The sequence below is a fragment of the Mya arenaria genome, chromosome 7, assembly GCF_026914265.1.
Source record: "Mya arenaria isolate MELC-2E11 chromosome 7, ASM2691426v1".
In the NCBI taxonomy this organism is placed as follows: Eukaryota; Metazoa; Mollusca; class Bivalvia; order Myida; family Myidae; genus Mya; species Mya arenaria.
The window spans coordinates 49,152,756-49,172,731 of record NC_069128.1 but is presented as its reverse complement, the minus strand read 5'-3'; the positions used below and the strand labels follow the sequence as shown (position 1 = coordinate 49,172,731).

At 34.3% G+C, this 19,976-nt stretch overlaps 1 protein-coding gene across 1 annotated transcript; it reads right to left on the bottom strand.

Annotated features, from left to right (window-relative positions):
- Window positions 1–324: 324 nt before the first annotated feature.
- Window positions 325–8,042, bottom strand: LOC128241620 (uncharacterized). The gene is made up of 3 exons (XM_052958634.1): window positions 7,803–8,042; window positions 4,609–4,890; window positions 325–3,590 (listed from the first exon to the last, which is right to left on the bottom strand). The coding sequence occupies exons 2-3, from the start codon at window positions 4,801–4,803 to the stop codon at window positions 714–716; spliced, it is 3,072 nt and encodes a 1,023-aa protein (XP_052814594.1). The 5' UTR covers window positions 4,804–4,890; window positions 7,803–8,042; the 3' UTR covers window positions 325–713.
- Between the last annotated feature and the right edge of the window lie 11,934 nt (window positions 8,043–19,976).

Sequence of the window (19,976 nt, the reverse complement as noted above, 5' to 3'; positions counted from 1 at the left end):
ATATACGTTGCGACTAGTAGATCAACCAGAGTTCTCATTTTGGAATACCTGGTACGTCTCGAGAATCAGTCGTTTGAAATATTTGTCCGTAACGTTTTATAGGTTTGTTTTGCACTTTCAGTTTGAACACTTTGTGCGACCATCTATAATCATTTTTTATCAAAGCCTTATCTTTAATTTTCGACAAGTTTCTGACAAAGCAGTACTCAAGTGGCAACAACATCAAAGAAATACATTTACCTTTACAAAACACACGAATTTATTGAACTTAGATTGGTGCATACAATACATAAACATGCATTTTGATCATCATCATCATCATCATCGTCGTCGTCGTCGTCGTCGTCGTCGTCGTCATCATCATCATCATCATCATCATCATCATCATCATCATCATCTTTAAACATACACAACATCTTTACATCTACATTCATAAACATTCTCATATGTATAAAAACAGAGCTCAATGTATACCATACATATCATCATCATTAAATTAAATTTTCTTTCATTTTCATTGTCTGTCACTAGATAGCCGTATAGCATGCACACCTATTTCAGTCAACCGGACCCCCAGCATCCGAATTGCTAAACCAGACAAAAAGGACTTTTTGCCGCAGACTCTTTTTATTACCGATGTGGCATTCTTTTATTTTGCTCAAAATATGTTGCCAAAGAAAAGGCCGTAGAAAATACCGTTTCGTGTTTTTCTTTCAACGCTTCCAATTTTTCAGTTCGAAACAAACGAATTTACAATAGTTGTATGGAACAGTCAGTGTAATACTGGTCTGTTCGAAATCATCTCTTTGTTTCAAGTACGATGAAAGGTCATGGAAAGGACTATACGAACTATTAAACAAATGTTGGAGAACCAATTCAATTCCATCTTGGTGTTTTTTTTGTTCGTCTACTTCTATGAATATTCCAATACGGCCTTCTTCAATATCGTCGTTCTTGCGAAGGGAAACATCAACAAGCCGCTTTGAGGTCCAAATCTCAAACAAATCCTTACTACTCAAACATTCATTGCCTGTCGCTGCAACTTTAATAGACAAGACATCTGCGTATTCGTGTAAGTCTTCTCCGATATCTTTTCCGAACATGTCTTTGAATAGACCAATGCGTATGTCATTAAATTCCAATCTGGGGTTGACATATCTATATTCATCGCTGTTTAATTCATCTCTCTCTATGTTTTGTTTAGGCAATATCAACCGCACTTGCAATTTAACAAGTTTATTTGCTGGAACAAACAGCCTATCTTCCTTTATTACTTCACCCCCTGTCGTTGCCTTTGAAGGAGTAAAGTCCACGCCTTGGACTCTATGATCTTCTATATAACTGAAAATGTCGTCAGAGTCTACGTAGCAAAGCTTATCCATGAACTTTTCTTTATATCGAATGCAAACTTTACAATCTTTTACATGGAAGCAATTTATTTTTTCCGTATTCAGCTTCAATGCTTGCAGAAAAAGCGTTGTAAAGACACTCTGTTTCATTTCCTCCAAAACACTACACGCAGTGGAATTGGTGGCTGCCTTGTATTGAAAGCTTTTCACAGAGCTTTTCTTAGAGCTTTTCTCAGAGCTTTTCTTAAAGTTTTTCTCAGAGCTTTTCACAGAGCTTTTCTCAGAGTCACTCTTTTGCATACTCCCGTTGATTGTAAATGGAAAGCAACAGTCAAAATAAGAGAACACCTTACTGACATAATGCAACCTCTTAAGGTATGTTTCAAATTTGTCTTTTGTGATTACTTCTTTGTTAGAAGGCTCTAGCTTTTCTGGCGACCCGTGTCCTGAATAGAAAAATATTAAGGTGGATATATCTTCATTTTCGTTAATCCCTTCAATTTCACGCTTTAATCTTTTCCGATATGTTTCTTCATTTGGTTTGATTAGAAAATGGTATTTGTCGGGTGAATTAAACATGTCTTGAAACGTTTGTTTAACTTTAATTGCATCATTTAGGAAGATATCTGCTCCTTCCCCCCCGCCAGCGATGCAAATTACGGCTGTATTTTGCCCAGAAGTTAGCGGATGACCATCGTCGCAAGAATGACACTCAACTGGGTTAAGGTAATGACTATTGGCGCATTCACTGCAGACAATAATGTGAGACACACATGATTTTGTATGAACGAACATTTCGCTGTCTATTGAATATGACATTCTCGGATTTATTAAACATATCTCACAGTTGTCACCTGGTGGTTTGTTCCAGCGACACAAATCTTTTTTCCTGACAATGTTCAAATGTTTGGAAACCACATCGTTTTGAAATGAAAAATTGCTTTGAGATGAAACTACTTTGAGACAGTTGAGTGCAATATCTATCTCATTTTTATTGATCTTCCACTTAAAAAATCGATGCATTTTGCCATGAAAACATTTGCAGAGTTCTTCATTATCCTTAAGATCTCTAAGCCATTCAGGATGACTGCTTCTACATAATAACTTTTCTTTGAGTTTTTCAAGATCGGAAATGCTTGTTTTTATACCTTGTTTAAATTCCAAACAACTTTCACACATATTGTTTGTCATGATTTCTTCATGTGTTTCTGACATCATGTTTCGACATTGCTTTTCAATGCACGTATTATCATCATCATCACAGGAACAGTTTAGAGTTGCAATTGCAGATTTTACAATTTTATGAACAGTTACATTGTTTATTCGTGTTTTGCATTTTGTACTGCACAAGCTTTGGCGACGATCTCCCTTTTGCAAGGTATCCTGTAGCTGCTCAACAATTTGTTCTATTTTACGACACTGTTCCAATCGAATTTGACAGTATTGACCGAAATCAACACTGCAAGGGTTTTCACCAGTTAGCAACTCCAACATTGTAACACCAAAGGCAAAATAGTCTAGTTCCTTCGAGATTGTTGATATCTTTTCTGGTAAATATCCATGTGTTCCATAATAACTGTCACACTCAGGTTTTTGTTTGTTTTTCAGACTTTTCACCTCGCGTGCATTTCCGAAGTCTCCAATCCGAGCGTTGAATTTTGAGTCGAGGAATATATTTGCCGATTTTATATCAAGATGTAGCAGACCCTTTTTGTTTTCTGTGGACGAGTGCAGAAACGCAATACCTTGAGCAATTTGTAACATGATTTTAGTCCGGAGCTTCCGAGAAAGAATAATGCTTTCACGACGTATAGCACGAACATTATCATCTTTTAAAACTTCTTCCAAGTCACCATTTATCATAAATGCTGACAAGAAACATATTCTGTTTTCATCTGGACTTTTATACTTTGCAAAAGTTGGCACAACCGCGAAATGTCGTAGAATTGCTGCCATTTCTTCATTCTTCATTGAGTTTTTTGCGTCGACATTCTTGGTCTGTATGTCTTTTAATGCAACAGGGATATTAAGTCCTGGAAGACTTTTTGAGTTGAAGTGGACTGACCCACACAAATCATCTGCAAATCTCCCTTTCTGAATTTGAACACCATCGCAAAATGCAATTATGTGGTCTATTTCCGTCTTGTTAAGTCGTCTCAGTCGACCGTCGAACGGACACTTCGTCTTGTCGGCAAAACATTCTTCAATGAATTTGTTTGTCTTTTCAACTTCATTCTGAAACTAAAAGTAAACTCACCCTTATTTTAATCCAAATAGACAGGCTAAAGTTATCTACAAACATATAACCATTAGACACAAAAAACCTTATTGCTACGCATAAAATTGTTTGTGAAAATTGCTTTAAGAGAGAGAGAGAGAGAGAGAGAGAGAGAGAGAGAGAGAGAGAGAGAGAGAGAGACGGGACGGGACGGGACGGGACGGGAAGGGACGGGACGGGACGGGACGGGACGGATAGATAGATAGATAGATAGATAGATAGATAGATAGATAGATAGATAGATAGATAGATAGATAGATAGATAGATAGATAGATAGATAGATAGATAGATAGATAGATAGATAGATAGATAGATAGATAGATAGATAGATAGATAGATAGATAGATAGATAGATAGATAGATAGATAGATAGATAGATAGATAGATAGATAGATAGATAGATAGATAGATAGATAGATAGATAGATAGATAGATAGATAGATAGATAGATAGATAGATAGATAGATAGATAGATAGATAGATAGATAGATAGATAGATAGATAGATAGATAGATAGATAGATAGATAGATAGATAGATAGATAGATAGATAGATAGATAGATAGATAGATAGATAGATAGATAGATAGATAGATAGATAGATAGATAGATAGATAGATAGATAGATAGATAGATAGATAGATAGATAGATAGATAGATAGATAGATAGATAGATAGATAGATAGATAGATAGATAGATAGATAGATATGGTTGAGAACAATTTGAAGTTCTTTGTTTTTCACTGCATGTTGTATTTTAGATTTTAGGAACGATATTGAAACAGTTTCTATTATGATATGTTTATGTGAATACAAAAGACTAGGTATCGCACAGTGCATACAAGAGTCTCCTCACCTATTTCCTATTATGATTGCTCGTATATATCTTCATATAATGTAATGATAATTATATGAGCCGACTTTGTAATGTCCTTGCGCAGTTTTATTACTTCGTACCTGCTCAAAAGGTGAAATTTTTACCTTTGGTTGTGATTTCAATCCGTTAGTTGGAATATTCTGTTTGTCAGACATATTTTCAAACATCGAAATACGCCGTTGAACTGCTTTTCCGGGGCGGTTTGTTGTTTTAGTCTTAAGTTTAACGACCTCATTCGGAATGTTTTGTTCTCGGGACAGTTTTTCAAACATATCCACACGTTTCTTGACGTTATCCATATTCCGTTTTGCTCCTTTCGCTCAAGGGTAACAATAAAAGTACTTTTATCGCCCTGATCTTGCTGATCTCGTCCACGTAAACCGTTTCTGAAATTATATTACAATGCATACATATTCTAAGATAGCATATGATTATGAAACAAACTTCATACAAGACCGTGAGCATTTATAATCAATAATGCAAGGGACATTCATTGGGAGATAATGAACATCAGTTTAAAATCACCAAAGAAAAAAAACGAGAAAAGAAAGAGCAATTTCCACTTTTGAAAAAAGTTTGCATCAGTTAAAGGGATCATTCGGTGCCCTTCCTCACTTACGGGAGTGCGGCCCTTTATGTTCCGCTGTTGGTGTAGTTCTTACAACAACATCCGGAATGGGTTAGATTTGAAGATCTCAAATGGAGTTACATGTTTATTAATTCATACCCAAGCATCATGTGAAATACAAAACTACAGGCATAGCTATTTATGAAACATAGTATTCAGTATGAATAATTACAATATGCTATAGTATATCAAGAATTGTGTCCAATAGACACATATAGATTTCAGTGTGTGTATACCACGTGATAAATTGCGTCATAAATGCTACGTCGGAAGGCAATATTTTGAGACTTAAAACAATGATAACTTTTCATTTTCTTTACCATTTTAAATGAAACATAGCGCTATGCAGCTTACGCCTTCGGTCTTTGACCAAATTTTGATTGAGAGTTTAGTTTCATCAAACACTTCGACAAACCTTTTCACGATACGGCCGTCTGACGGAGAACTGTCAAAACATTGTTTGGGAAACAGGTTTGTCGAAGTGTTTGATGAAACTAATCACCATATCAAACTCCAGTTATAAAACAAAAGTGGGGCTTTTTAAACTGCATAGACTGGCCTTTGTTTCATTTAAACTGGTGAAGTGAGCGAAAAGTTATCTTTGATTTAAGTCTTTATTTTAAGCAAAATATTGCCTTCCGACGTAGCATATATGATGTAATTTATCACATGGTATACACACACTGGATTAAGAATGTAACACTTTAAATCCGGTACTCAATTAATGTGATTGACGGTTGCAATCGTCCTATGCATTAAGTTGATCAATATTTGTATATAAACTATAAATGCCATGGTCGTGTTCAAGCCTGTTTGTCGTTATTTAAAACATCCCGTTAAATATAGATTTTACTGGTAAAGTGGATATGGTTCAATCGCTTGAAATGACACTCTTATTCAAAATCAATACAAACGCATATATAACAAACATTAATTTTGAGTGATGTACCTTAAACTACTTACTAAATAATGTATTTATGGAAAATGTTAATTACTGATAACACGATTGTAACCGTGAATTTAAAAGCTGAAAACGCAAAAGTATTGAATGATTGATGAGTGCTAAAAGATTTACTGCGATCAACTATCATCTCATAAGGTAGAAATGACCGTGTTTTCCGCATCTTTCATTCAAATTAAACTCGGTATTCTTAATAAAAATATTGTTTTCGACATTCATTCATCCTTTTCGGTATATTAAAACAATTATAAATCGTGGATAATCTTACTTGGGAGTAAGAGTGCATTTTTAAATAAAGCCGTTGGTCGAATCTAAATGTTAAAAGTTTACCTGCTTACTACGCAAACTTATACCCCTAAATTTGAGATAGGACATAATTTGATATCAAAGACATTGCGTTGTATTTAGATTGAGTAGAGAATATCGACTTTTTCAGGTGAGCTTTCGTAATATAAGACAGTTATTGTCAATCTGATGTTTTACAAACCATGTATATTTTAAAGCAAAACTACATTTCTCATAACTCATTATTCAACCGAATTAACTTTTTCACTTGTAATTTTATTGTTGAAAATTGTATATTCCGTTGCAAAAAATGTATTGAATTGCATCTTCTCACATTCAATTGTTAATCCTTTTGAAAACATCTTTTGTCATCTGATATAGAAATTGATGAAAACGTATAAGATAAGAATTATCATTTTACATACCGGAAATGTTTTATTCTCTATAATATTGTTTAAAATATGTATTACTCATGGGCTGTAAGCTTACAGTGAAACACTATCTATCCATCTATCCATCCACATCCATCCACATCCATTCATCCACATCCGTCCGTCCGTCCGTCCGTCCGTCCATCCATCCTTCCATCCATTCATCCATCCACATCCATCCATTCATCCATCCATCCATCCATCCATCCATCCATCCATCCATTCATCCACATCCATTCATCCACATACATCCATCTGTCCGTCCGTCCGTCCGTCCGTCCATCCATCCATGCATCCATATCCATTCATCCACATCCATCCGTCCGTCAGTCCGTCCACATCCATCCACCATCCATCCATCCATCCATCCATCCATCCATCCATCCATCCACATCCACATCCATCCATCCATCCATCCATCCATCCATCCATCCATCCATCCATCCATCCATCCATCCATCCATCCATCCATCCATCCATCCATCCATCCATCCATCCATCCATCCATCCACATCCATCCATCCATCCATTCATCCATTCATCCACATCCATCCATCCATCCATCCACATCCACATCCATCCGTCCATCCGTCCATCCATTCATCCATCCATCCATCCATCCATCCATCCATCCATCCATCCAACTGTCCGTCCATCTGTCCGTCCGTCCGTCCGTCCATGCATCCATATCCATTCATCCACATCCATCCGTCCGTCCATCCATCCAGCTATCGACTAGTCATGAACACCAAAGTTTCAACTCCTCTTTATTAACGGTCACTAAGTATCTTAGTAAAACAGTTGTGAAAATGTGTCATTGTTTTTTTAGGTTGAATTTAATGAAAACTTTTTGATGACAAAAAGAAAATAAGAACAATATCCATAATTAATAATCTAAATCATAGCAAAATCTAGACAACTAAAAAATAAACACAAACAAGCTTACGTAATCATGTTGACCTTAGATTTGGTATAAAGAACAGAGGTTGTTACCTTTACATTGCAGTAAGTGGATTCTCCAAGCTTGCGCCCATCATTTCTCTGAACAAGGAACTTTAAACTTTATAACCAAAAGTTCATGACTGTTATCGTTTTCGATTGATCACCTTAACACTTGTTCATGTTGTTCATCTATATTTAAGTTTAAACATCTATATTTAAGTTCAAACAATCAATACTATCAGTACGGGTAACGTATCTCTAGAAGCCCGCTGACCAGCGTGATACCGCCAAAATGTAATAACATACCAACATACACACAATTTGGAGCACTCAACACTTTACCAGATCACGTTACAAGAGCACATTCACGGCTATCTCCCCTGGATTTAATGTGTAGTAATTTTCTAAAAATGAGCTTTCACAGATACCTATGGTCGACTGCTGGAAGTGTTTATTAATTAGCCACGTGCCAATTTTTTACAAGTAATGATTTTTGAAAAAGCTATTATTGATTACTTCTGCAAACGATTGACGTACGATTATTTGAACATTGCTTTGGTATTCAACATATATCAAGTACACTCGCACTAAACAAATATAATATTGACGATCTAAAACACTGAAACGTGACTGAAAAAGACGCGGGAAGTTGTAACAACGACACTAATACTAACGGGAGTTGTTGTTAGGGCCTCGACACTCGAAATAATAACGGGAAAGCATCTTACAGCGACAAGAGAGGTAGTCGACTGGAGTGGTAACAGAGAGAGGTAGATATGACTACAGGAATATAAGAATTGGCGATGGGAGAATTGACAACACCGATATGGTTGAAAATTGGACGTGTACGCTTACGGCAGTTGAAAAAATGATATAGGGAGATGGCACATAATGACATATAATAAAAAACAACAACGACGAGATGTTTGGAAATGGTGATACGGATAATAACGACAACAGGGTCGTAAACAAGGGCGATTTGAGTGGTAACAACAGCGGCAGGTGTGTAAGTATTTGCGAATTAAATCTAAACAGTGACGTTTGCAGGAAGAGCAACAACGATAATTCCATATTTTACAACAAAATATCTCAACATGTCAAAGAGTCTCGCTCCAAAACCTTCCACATATAGTTAGCCTTAAAATCAACTAAACACGAAAACCGTGTTTTCAATTTGTGCAATCAGAAGGTTTGGGAACATTGAAAGTATTATGAGTAAGCACATTAACTATGTATTGTATGCTCTATGTTTGATAGGCAACAATTTCAAGCCCGCTGATTAATAGGTGAAATGGTGCTAAATTAAATATGCGGCCTTTTTTATGAAATAGAGCTCGTATGGTTTTATAGGCAATAATGCAATAGGCAAGCTTCTCATAGTGAACAATTGTTCAAAGTTATTCTAAACTTTCCAAAACGCAGGGCAAAGTTTAACCCAATATAAGCCAAAATACAACGAAACCAAAGACATTTAAGAGTAACATTGACCGTTGCCTTATTGATATAGGTGTTTTTTCTTGACCCACTGAACTCATGTGGTGACCAAATGCACTCTTTTGTTTTAAAATCTCAAATGTAAGTTCGTCACAAATTTCTTTTATTAATTTTGTGTGACCTGCAATTTATTCCTTAAATATTGTATCAAACTGTTTAACTATTCCTATCTACTGCTCAGACAAGCCAATTGTGACCAACGACCAAAAAGAGTGACCGTTAGCTTTGACCTTCAGACATTTGTTATTTAATTAGATTATTAAAATTATATTTTGTACCATATATGTACCATAATTTTCATTAAAATTGAAGTAATGGAAGAACGTTTACTTAACTGATGTGCAAATCTGGAATCTACATGGTCTGTTCCGTGAATGTTTAGATTTAGTTAAATCCATTTGTTTAATTGTTTAGACATTGTTCAAACTATATATCCTCGTGATACACCAAGTACCGCATTGGAAATGACAACTTACACACATGTTTTATCAAAACTCCCTGTACTTGTCTTCTTATCCACACAACTGGTTTATTGAATATCCGGAAATAAATACCGTAGATATAATATTCAGTGCCGATTGTGCGATGATAGACTCACCTGCGGATTAGCATAATTTTAGGATTAAAGATAGGGTAAGAGTTAAGGTTCAATACACAACCCTCCCTGAATTGACAGCATGTGCTTTATTACAACCCGCTCTACCAATAAAATTAGAAACTATTCGGGACTCCTCTGCCATTTTATCGAAATCAACCTCGGATGTATATGGACGGTTAACATACTCAGATTTAATTTAGCAGTTAAATTTAATAACTTTACTCTTGGGATTCGAAATTATGTTTGCAATGATACACTTCATTGGCAATCAATTTAAACTTATATTAATAAATACTAGCTAAAACACTTCATGAAATTAATGATATAATTCAACAATTTACGAACTACTTCAACTGATTTACCGGCAAAAATCCGAAGTTATTTTCGAGAAAAATGGCCGAAGAGTTCCGAATTAATCAATCATATAACCTTAAACGCGAACTTAACAAAGGCCGGTCACCGGTATCAGAGAATAGCTTCCGTTGCTAGTACTGATACCTGGGAGTATTATTGTTATCGAATTTATGTATTATTTATCCATCTAATAATATGCGATTTGATTGTGCACTTAATAACGATTGTAACTTAATTGTCTTAATTGAATCTGTAGTATATACTATTGACACTCTTTATGAATATTTTGAACGCTTCATCCTCATTATCGCTCGTATAAAATAATGTATTTTACCAGACACATGAAAATGTTTTATATATACTTAATAAACATAGTTGAAATTTGTATTTATAATGATCTGTGTATATTGTGTATTGACGATGTGCTTTGTACTAGTCGAATTAAATACTTCTGTCTGACTGTAATGGGGTTTAAGCACAACACACCATCTGTCGACGTGATCGTTCGCGCCAAGCGGTCAAATTAACTCATAGTCTGCATGGGTCTTGGGGAAAAAGCACAAGAAATCATATTCAAAATCCTAACGTAATTAAGACAACGCCGTTTTAGTGTTTTTAAAACGTTTACTCCTAACAGAACATTAAAACAACAAGGCAATAACATTTTTTATGACAATATTTTGTTATAGAGTTCATCAAAGTTACAATACACACTTCACATGTATTTATCAATAATGTATCTTGTTTCTATGCAATACACTAAATAATGTTGTTGTTTTTTCTATTGTGTGTGATGACGGCCTAAATTAAACCAAAATATCACACCAATCTCAAGATCATTCAAAGCACCAAATACACCATACATAATCCACATATACATCACTTTATATCATGGTATATTTTTTGTATTTGTGTATATTAAAACAATAACCGCTATAATTTATATTTTCCGTAACCAAAATATTTGTATTTCACGCATTTAAACAGCTTTAATAAATGAATATAATAGCCACATCAATATAATTACATTCATGAAATAAAAATATAACATTTCATAAGGTAAGTACATTGTTTAAAAGAAGGTAAACATAAATAATTATTTTTAACGGAAACATTTATTGTTTAAATATATAGCACAGTTAGATCATTTAACAAAACATAATACGTGTATGCGTTCCATGGGTATAAAGGGATTTATAAGTAAACATTTTTGTTCACTGTCTCAAACAGTGAAATGACATATTAATGTATTTTCTCTGTTTTGAAATTTTAGCCCGCTCTTAATTCCAAATCAAACCTCAGTGTGCACAGAGCTGGACTCAAATTCAGCAAAGTGTTTTTAGTTTGGATAAAGTTAGCCATTCACATTTCTTATTCATTGGTCAATATTTATCCAATACTTAATGTTGACCCACCAAGTTGTTTTATACGAAAACTAGCAAAAGGATAACATGTGGGTGGTAACTTATCCAAGTTTATACAATTGGCTGCAATCAGTCATTTTTGGCCATCACACATTTAGACGACCAGATCCGAGACAATCACCAGTTGAAAATCACAAAAGTAGGACATGTATATTATTATTATTATTATTATTATTATTATTATTATTATTATTATTATTATTATTATTATTATACTACATTTATATAGCACTCTTTTCATATGTCACATACGTTCAAAAGTGCTTTACAAGTAACATTTCTATACATTTTTATACATACTGGCATACAGCTTAAAAACAGCATCAAATGTACTACGAAGTAGAGCGTTAAACAATCATTTAATTTTTTTTTATTTATATAAGACATAAGATCAAACCTATTTTTTAAAAACATCACAAATTAAGTAAAATCTCCATATGAAAAAAGAAACAATGACAAGCTTGAGCATAAATGTGTCAGATAAACGAAATCATCAGTTACCATATATTAGAAAAAGAAATGAGTTTTCAAAGCTCTTTTAAAAGAGTCCAAAGTGTTTGAGTTCCGTATTCACATTGGAAGCGCATTCCACAACTTTGGACCAGCATAATGCCATGTGTACTGTTTATTACCTCTACGGTCCATGCCTTTTGACCTCTCGTAACCTTGTTGTTCTAAGAATATCATGAATGAATCAGTCTGGTATCAAACGCCTTTAGGAATGCATCGCCTTCTTGTGTTTCCCAGTAATAATAGATATATGACATATATAGTGAAAACTGACATATGGGAGGGAAATATTTCAAGATAATTCAAATGTTCACACACAATGATCTTGTGTATATTCCTCACAAAACAGATTAAACTCTGACAAAACACATTACTCTCCATCCCATAAACTAGAATTCTGCTAAACGTATGTATCGAGTCGCCAGTCTGTGAAACCCATCAGTTTTCTCTTTCTGGCCATGACCTTGACCTTCGTCATACTGACCCCAATATCAATCGGAATCATCTACTGACTATGACCAACTTGCAAACCAAGTTTGAACACTCTACAACAAAATGTTAAAAAGTTATTATTATAAATGAAAGTATGATTCCGAGGACTCCGCTTCCGCCGAAGTCGATGCTGGACAAAGAAATACATAAAAATATAATTACTGTGTTTCTTCAGAACCCATTCCTAACAATTAGCAGGAAGCAGTTTATGAATGTCTGAGACACTCACTTTTTTCAGACCCATGGCTATACTATGTCCAAGGGATGATTTCAAGCAGATTTAAAAGTGAATCACTTTGTATTTAACCCGATACTTAATTAGCAATTAGTATACCAAGAACCTAAATTATAGATTTAATAGAAATATAAAGGTCAACCAATAAATGCCAGCATTCATCATTTCAGCAAAGAATTTGATATGTAGTATTCCATTACGTAACACAGAATTTACTTAATGCCCTCGTTCGCCCTTTCTCTAGTGCAGACAGGTTACTTTTTTCGTCCCCAGGAAAACCAGTCACTTCCTTCTGCTTGATTTACTGCCCATGAATATAAGGTTGATCTTCTAAGGTCAGGCAGCTCTTTGCCAACCGTTTCTTGTAGTCGCTTCTTAAGCATAGAACCACTGAAGAACCCTGGTTTGGAAAACGGAACGAAAACGTCATAATGTTTTTCAACAAGCAGCGTAATTAATGCAAACGCTCGTTGTGTCCTTATTTTATTTCCATTAAAAAACGAGGGAAAAAGTATAAAAGCCAGATTTATGCTTCTTGCTACTCATGTGCTTATTGTTTCGGGCAACATGTGTACCAAGTCATGGCTAAGCATAAAATTTTCGCACTAGGACAATGAATATTTCTATGACATGACAGCAAGTCTATGACTATACTTCGATTTGATTTCTTGAAAAAAAAACCAGACACGCTAAAAACGAAAATATAATGTAATGGGAGATCTCATGATATGTTATTCAATGTCAACCGTGGATTTATTTGAAACATTTTTGAATGTGCATGCTGATAGCTGTACCACTTGAGCAATCAGTATTGGGTCATCAAGTATGATAAGTATCAACTAGAGCCATCACATGCGTGATAAGGGCCCCGAATGATAACATATGTGAAAGGGGTGCAATTTGAAAGCATGTTATTAAGAATATAACCCCAAAACTATATGTCAATCGTAAAAGAGATGTACTTTAAAGAAGCAAATTTGTGCATTACTGTAAGCTAGAAAATAATTTAATATCTTTAACGGTTTTTAAGGTATTAACAAAACCATAAAAAGTTGTCATAATTAAAAGTATACAAAGGGCCATAAAACTGACAATGTGTAAGTATCAGTTACCTAACTTGATACAAAAGAACGTATGGTTAATGTGAGGAAGTTTAGAAAGTATGAATTTGAAATCTTGACAGCTTATCAATAACGAAACAACTACAAAAACAATGGACGAACGCAAGGACTTTGGGACGGACGGTCAGGGTGTTCACTCCTTTGCGGGACCGTTATAAACTATATTTGTCTCAAATTATTAGCAATATAGGTTGAATGTTTGACAAAGCCAAACAGATTCTTGGAAAATAGTATATTCCGAGCTTTCCTGCATATTGCCATGCGGGACAAATGGTGCCTTTTTCATTTATATTAAACGAAAGTCAAGCAACTCATTTTGGTGTTTGATAACAATTTTCGGGAGTATTTGAAAGGAGCAAAAAATGTCATTACTTTCCAACTCAAACAGGTGAATATATTATGTATATATATTATTTTGTTTGTACCTACTTGCTTATTTAAGAAAATTGAAAATCGAAATAAATAAGTGTTCCAAATTTATACATTTGTTTCTATAGTAGTTAAAAAAGGAAACCGTTGTCATACTAACCTGCTGTTCCGCTTACAGCCCCAACAAGTCCCCCTATCCTTAGCCCCGCTGCCAGGCCGACTGGTCCCCCTGTGTAGTCACAATACATAATTTAAGTTCTCATACTGTAGATAATTTTAATATCCTGAGATCCTATTTTCGTGCCATTTTCCAAACTTCTGCCCATTTATTGAAATAAACATTTTGGAGACACAATTAATTATTTATTCATCAAAACAAACCTGTAAAGAAGTATTTTTCCAAGGTATCGTGGTAAAATAAGCCCTTGCAAAATTCAAGCGGTTTATAGTAATTAATTTTAGCACAACTGGAAAGACAGCTGTCAGATACGATGATTTTCTCTTTCTTGGGTAGAAACTAGTAATTGCATTGGGCTTCTTTTAAAAGGTGTATGTTTCGGTTTGGGCTATAACCCGTGACTTCTTGATGGGGCTCAGTCCAAGTATTTCTTAGTGGGACTAGAATCTATGACTTCTTCGTAGGGCTCAGACCCATGACCTTTTGGTGGGGCCCAAACCTATGACTTCTTGGCGGGGCTTGAACAAACTATGCATAGTTTGGCTGGAACACACAACACCTTAAGTGATAGGCAAACACCTAAATCACTCACCTCCCTAACAGTAAGAATGAAAATTGTGAGTGAACAATTACTTTTATTGTAACTGGATAGCATTCAATAACACTCCCTTTGGACATTGCTTTCTTTATATGGATGTTTACTATACTATATGAGGGCTTAGTGCAAGTTTGTTGTTATGTCCTTTATTCTTATATTGATTTGAATCCGCCTGGATCTAAGCCCGCATAGTTTTAACAATAGCGGGTGTTTTTGTGAATTGGTATAGTATATTTATCAATTGAGGCCTTAGTTCCTTAGTTTCCTTTCTTAGGCCACCTTTTTTTAGTAAATGGTTTCTTATATTTTTTTTCTCAAAATGTTGAGTTCGGGACCAATTAAGAACAAAAAATTCTTGAATGGCCTTTTTTCTTTTCTTTTTTTTCATTTTTAACTCTATTGTTTAACATATCTTTATATCATATGTATGCATGTTTTCATTCTATTCACTTATTTTATATATACTTAAACATTTTTGCTTCACGCCAGAAACATATTTGTGTACTAATAAAAAATAAATAAATTACAGATTTTTAAGCAAAAATTGAATTCTATAGACTTAACATGCCTTTATGCTGTGTTGTGTATTGTCTGGTGAATGTCTTGGCATATTGTCAGAGATTCTATGAACACAGTTTGTTTATCCTAAACACACGAGATCTTGATATGTGTTCTTGTTTTGGGCATTTTTCTTTCGTGGTCAAAATTCCTCGCGACTAAGGGAAATAATCGCCGCGGCGAAATTTCAGTGACCAATTTTTCTCATTAGACTCAACGTTCCAAGGTCGACGCAAAAATTGAAAAATGAAACATTTCATGATATATCATATTTTAATTTCATTTTCAAAAAATAAGGGGCAGAAGGTTAGTAATTCATTTAATAATTCCGAAAGGATGTTCTTACCTAATGCAATTCCAACAGCCGCTCCTATTAGTGGAAACATGGCATCCTAAAAAATACAATGTTGCTCGATAAAAGAGCAGGAATGTTGCAATGAAGAAAACAATCTATAAATAAACTAAATAAGAAAGATATAAATGTTATGAAGAATAAACCATTAATAATATGATTCAAATGTGGCAGTTTTTATTGTTTGTATAAGATGATTGAAATTGATTAAGGCGTTTAATGTACTCGCGAATGTTTTTGTAATAATGCACTTTTTTTGGTTTGACAAAATAAAGTGTGGCAACTCATTGACAGTGTTACAACTAAAATCACAAAAGCTGGATTCCTTTAGCAAATGTTGATATTTTCTCAAATATGATTTTGAAGACCACATTTTTCATAAGCGTTAACGACGCAATTGGTCACTTGATTTCGGGTTCGTTTTCTCGTGATTCGTTATCACGTGATGTTATCAATGTATTGTTGAGTTGTCAAAATATCCGGGAGCTTTGCTAAAATTCTGGTGGCCTTTTGGCTTAAGTGTCGGTTGTCTAGTTTATAATTGACTTCACCGACGCGGGTTCGCACCCAACTAAAATCAAAATACTTTTTTAAAACTATAACTGTTGTTTTTTTTTCGTCTGCAATTTCGATAGCATAGAGTGTTTCCATAATTATGCATTACTAGAGAGAGAGAGAGATATATAGAGAGCAAACTAGATATGTTGATCGATGCTTAAGTAAGGATGGCTTTAACTTGAACCGCTATGTTTTAACAACTCCTCCCTAAAGGGTACCTTGTTATGTCACAAAATAGCCAACTAGGTAATATTGTACGTTTTCAATCAGAATAGTTTTATACAGATGATTTGTTACAGACATGAAATTACTAAGAACGATGTTTGACACCTTCTGGTTCGTCATTCTGCGCCGACTCTACGTTGTCTTCAACTCTGTCTAGGTTTTTTTGCTTATCCTGTGATGTAAAACAATTATACCAATACCTCAACTTCTTTATGAGAAAACTTGAAAATAAACTACACTAACATTTTGTGCCATTTATGCAAAATATGTAGTAATCAGCAAATAAAACCCTTACACATAAAGCTAAAACCATATGATATCACTGATCGGGCATCAACCAAAAACATTATCTCAAATGGCTTAAAAAATGGAAATCTATTTATTACATTAATAAAAGTACATTGGATACCTTATTTGTATACTTATCTGATACCCTTTTCATAAATCGAAATACATATTGTACACTGGATACCTTAACTGTACACTCGATACCTTAACTGTACACTGGAAACCTTAATTGTACAGTGGATACCTTAACTGTACACTGGATACCTTAACTTACCTCGGATACCTTAATAATTCACTGGATACTTTAACCGTACACTGGATGCCTTAACTGTACACTGGATACCTTAATTTTATATTGGATACCTTAATTGTACACTGGATACCTTAACTGTACACTGGATACCTTAACTGTACCTCGGATACCTTAATTATTCACTGGATACATTAACTGTACACTGGATACCTTAACTTACCTCGGATACCTTAATTATTCACTGGATACCTTAACCGTACACTGGATGCCTTAACTGTACACTGGATACATTTACTGTACCTCGGATACCTTAATTGTACATTGAATACCTTAATTGTATCTCGGATGTCTTAATTGTACATTGAATACCTTCATTGTACCTCGGATGCCTTAATTGTATAATGGATACATTAATTGTACCTCGGATGCCAAAATTGTAGTTTGGATGCCTTTATTGTACACTGGATACCTTAAGTTTATACGGGATTCTTTATTTGTACACTGGATATCTTAATTGTACACTGGATACCTTAAATGTACACTGAATACCTTTACTGTGCATTGGATACCTTAACTGTACACTGATACCTTAATTGTACACTGGATACCTTAATTGTACACTGGATACCTTAATTGTACATTTGATACCTTAACTGTACACTGGATACCTTAACTGTACACTGGATACCTTAATTGTATATTGGATACCTAATTTTTCACTGGATACCTTAATTGTAGATTAGATACATTAATTGTACACTGGATACCTTAACTGTACACTGGGTACCTTAATTGTACATTGGCTACCTTGACTGTACATTGGATACCTAAACTGTACACTCGATAACTTAATTGTACATTGGATACCTTAACTGTACATCGAATACCTTAACTGTACACTGAATACCTTAACTGTACATCGAATACCTTAACTGTACACTGGATACCTTAATTGGATACCTTAATTGTATATTGGATACCTTAATTGTACATTGGACATCTTAATTGTACACTGGATACATTAATTGTACATTGGATACTTTAATTGCATACTGGATACCTTAATTGTACACTGGACACCTTAATTGTACACTGGATACCTTAATTGTACATTGGATAACTTAATTGTTCTCTGGATACCTTAATTGTATATTGGATAACTTAATTGTTCTCTGGATACCTTAATTGTATATTGGACACCTTAATTATACACTGGATACCTTAATTTTATATTGGATACCTTAATTGTACATGGGATACCTTAATTGTATATTGGAAACCTTAATTGTACACTTGATACCTTAATTGTATATTGGATACCTTATTTGTACACTGGATACCTTAATTTTACTTTGGATACCTTAATTGTACATGGGATACTTTAATTGTATATTTGAAACCTTAATTGTTCACTGAATACCTTAATTATATAAAGACTACCTAAATTATACATTGGATACCTTAATTGTACACTATATACCTTAATTGTATCTTACATACCTTAATTATACACTGGATACGTTAATTGTTCCCTTTTATATACACTGGATACTTTAATTGTACATTCGACACCTTATTGTTCACTGGATACCTTAAATGTACACTGTATACCTTAATTTTACATTGGATCCCTTAATTGTACATTGGATACATTAACTGTACATTGGATACCTTAACTGTACACTGGATACCTTAATTGTACACTGGATACCTTAATTGTACACTGGATACCTTAATTGTACATTTGATACCTTAAATGAACACTGGATACCATAATTGTACAATTAAGGTATCTTAATTGTACATTGGTTACCTTAATTGTACATTAGATACCTTAACTGTACACTGGATATATTAACTGTACACTGAATACCTTAATTGTTTACTGGATACCTTAAATGTACACTGGATAGCTTAATTGTACATCAGATACCTTAATTGTACATTGGATACCTTATTTGCACACTGGACACCTTAACTGTTCACTGGATACCTTAATTGTACACATTATACCGTAATTGTACACTGAATACCGTAATTGTACACTGAATGCCTTTACTGTACATTGGACACCTTAACTGTATATTAGATACCTTAACTGTACATTGGATACCTTAATTGTACACTGGATACCTTAATTGTACACTGGATACCTTAATTGTATATTGAATACCTTAATTGTTCACTGGATACCTTAATTGTACATTGGATACCTTAAATCTACTCTAGATACCTTAATTATACATTGGATACCTTAATTGTACATTGGATACCTTAATTGTATATTGGATACCTTAAATCTACACTAGGTACCTTAATTGTACATTGGATACCTTAAATGTACACTTGATACCTTAATTTAACACTAGATACGTTGACTGTAAACTTGATACCGTCATTGTACACTGGATACCTTAACTGTACATTGGACACCTTAACTGTACACTGGATACCTTTACTGTACATTGGACACCTTAACTATATATTAGATACCTTAACTGTACATCGGATACCTTAATTTTACACTGGATACCTTAATTGTACACTGGATACCTTAATTGTACACTGGAGACCTTAACTGTACATTTGCTACCTTAATTGTACCTCGGATAACTGAA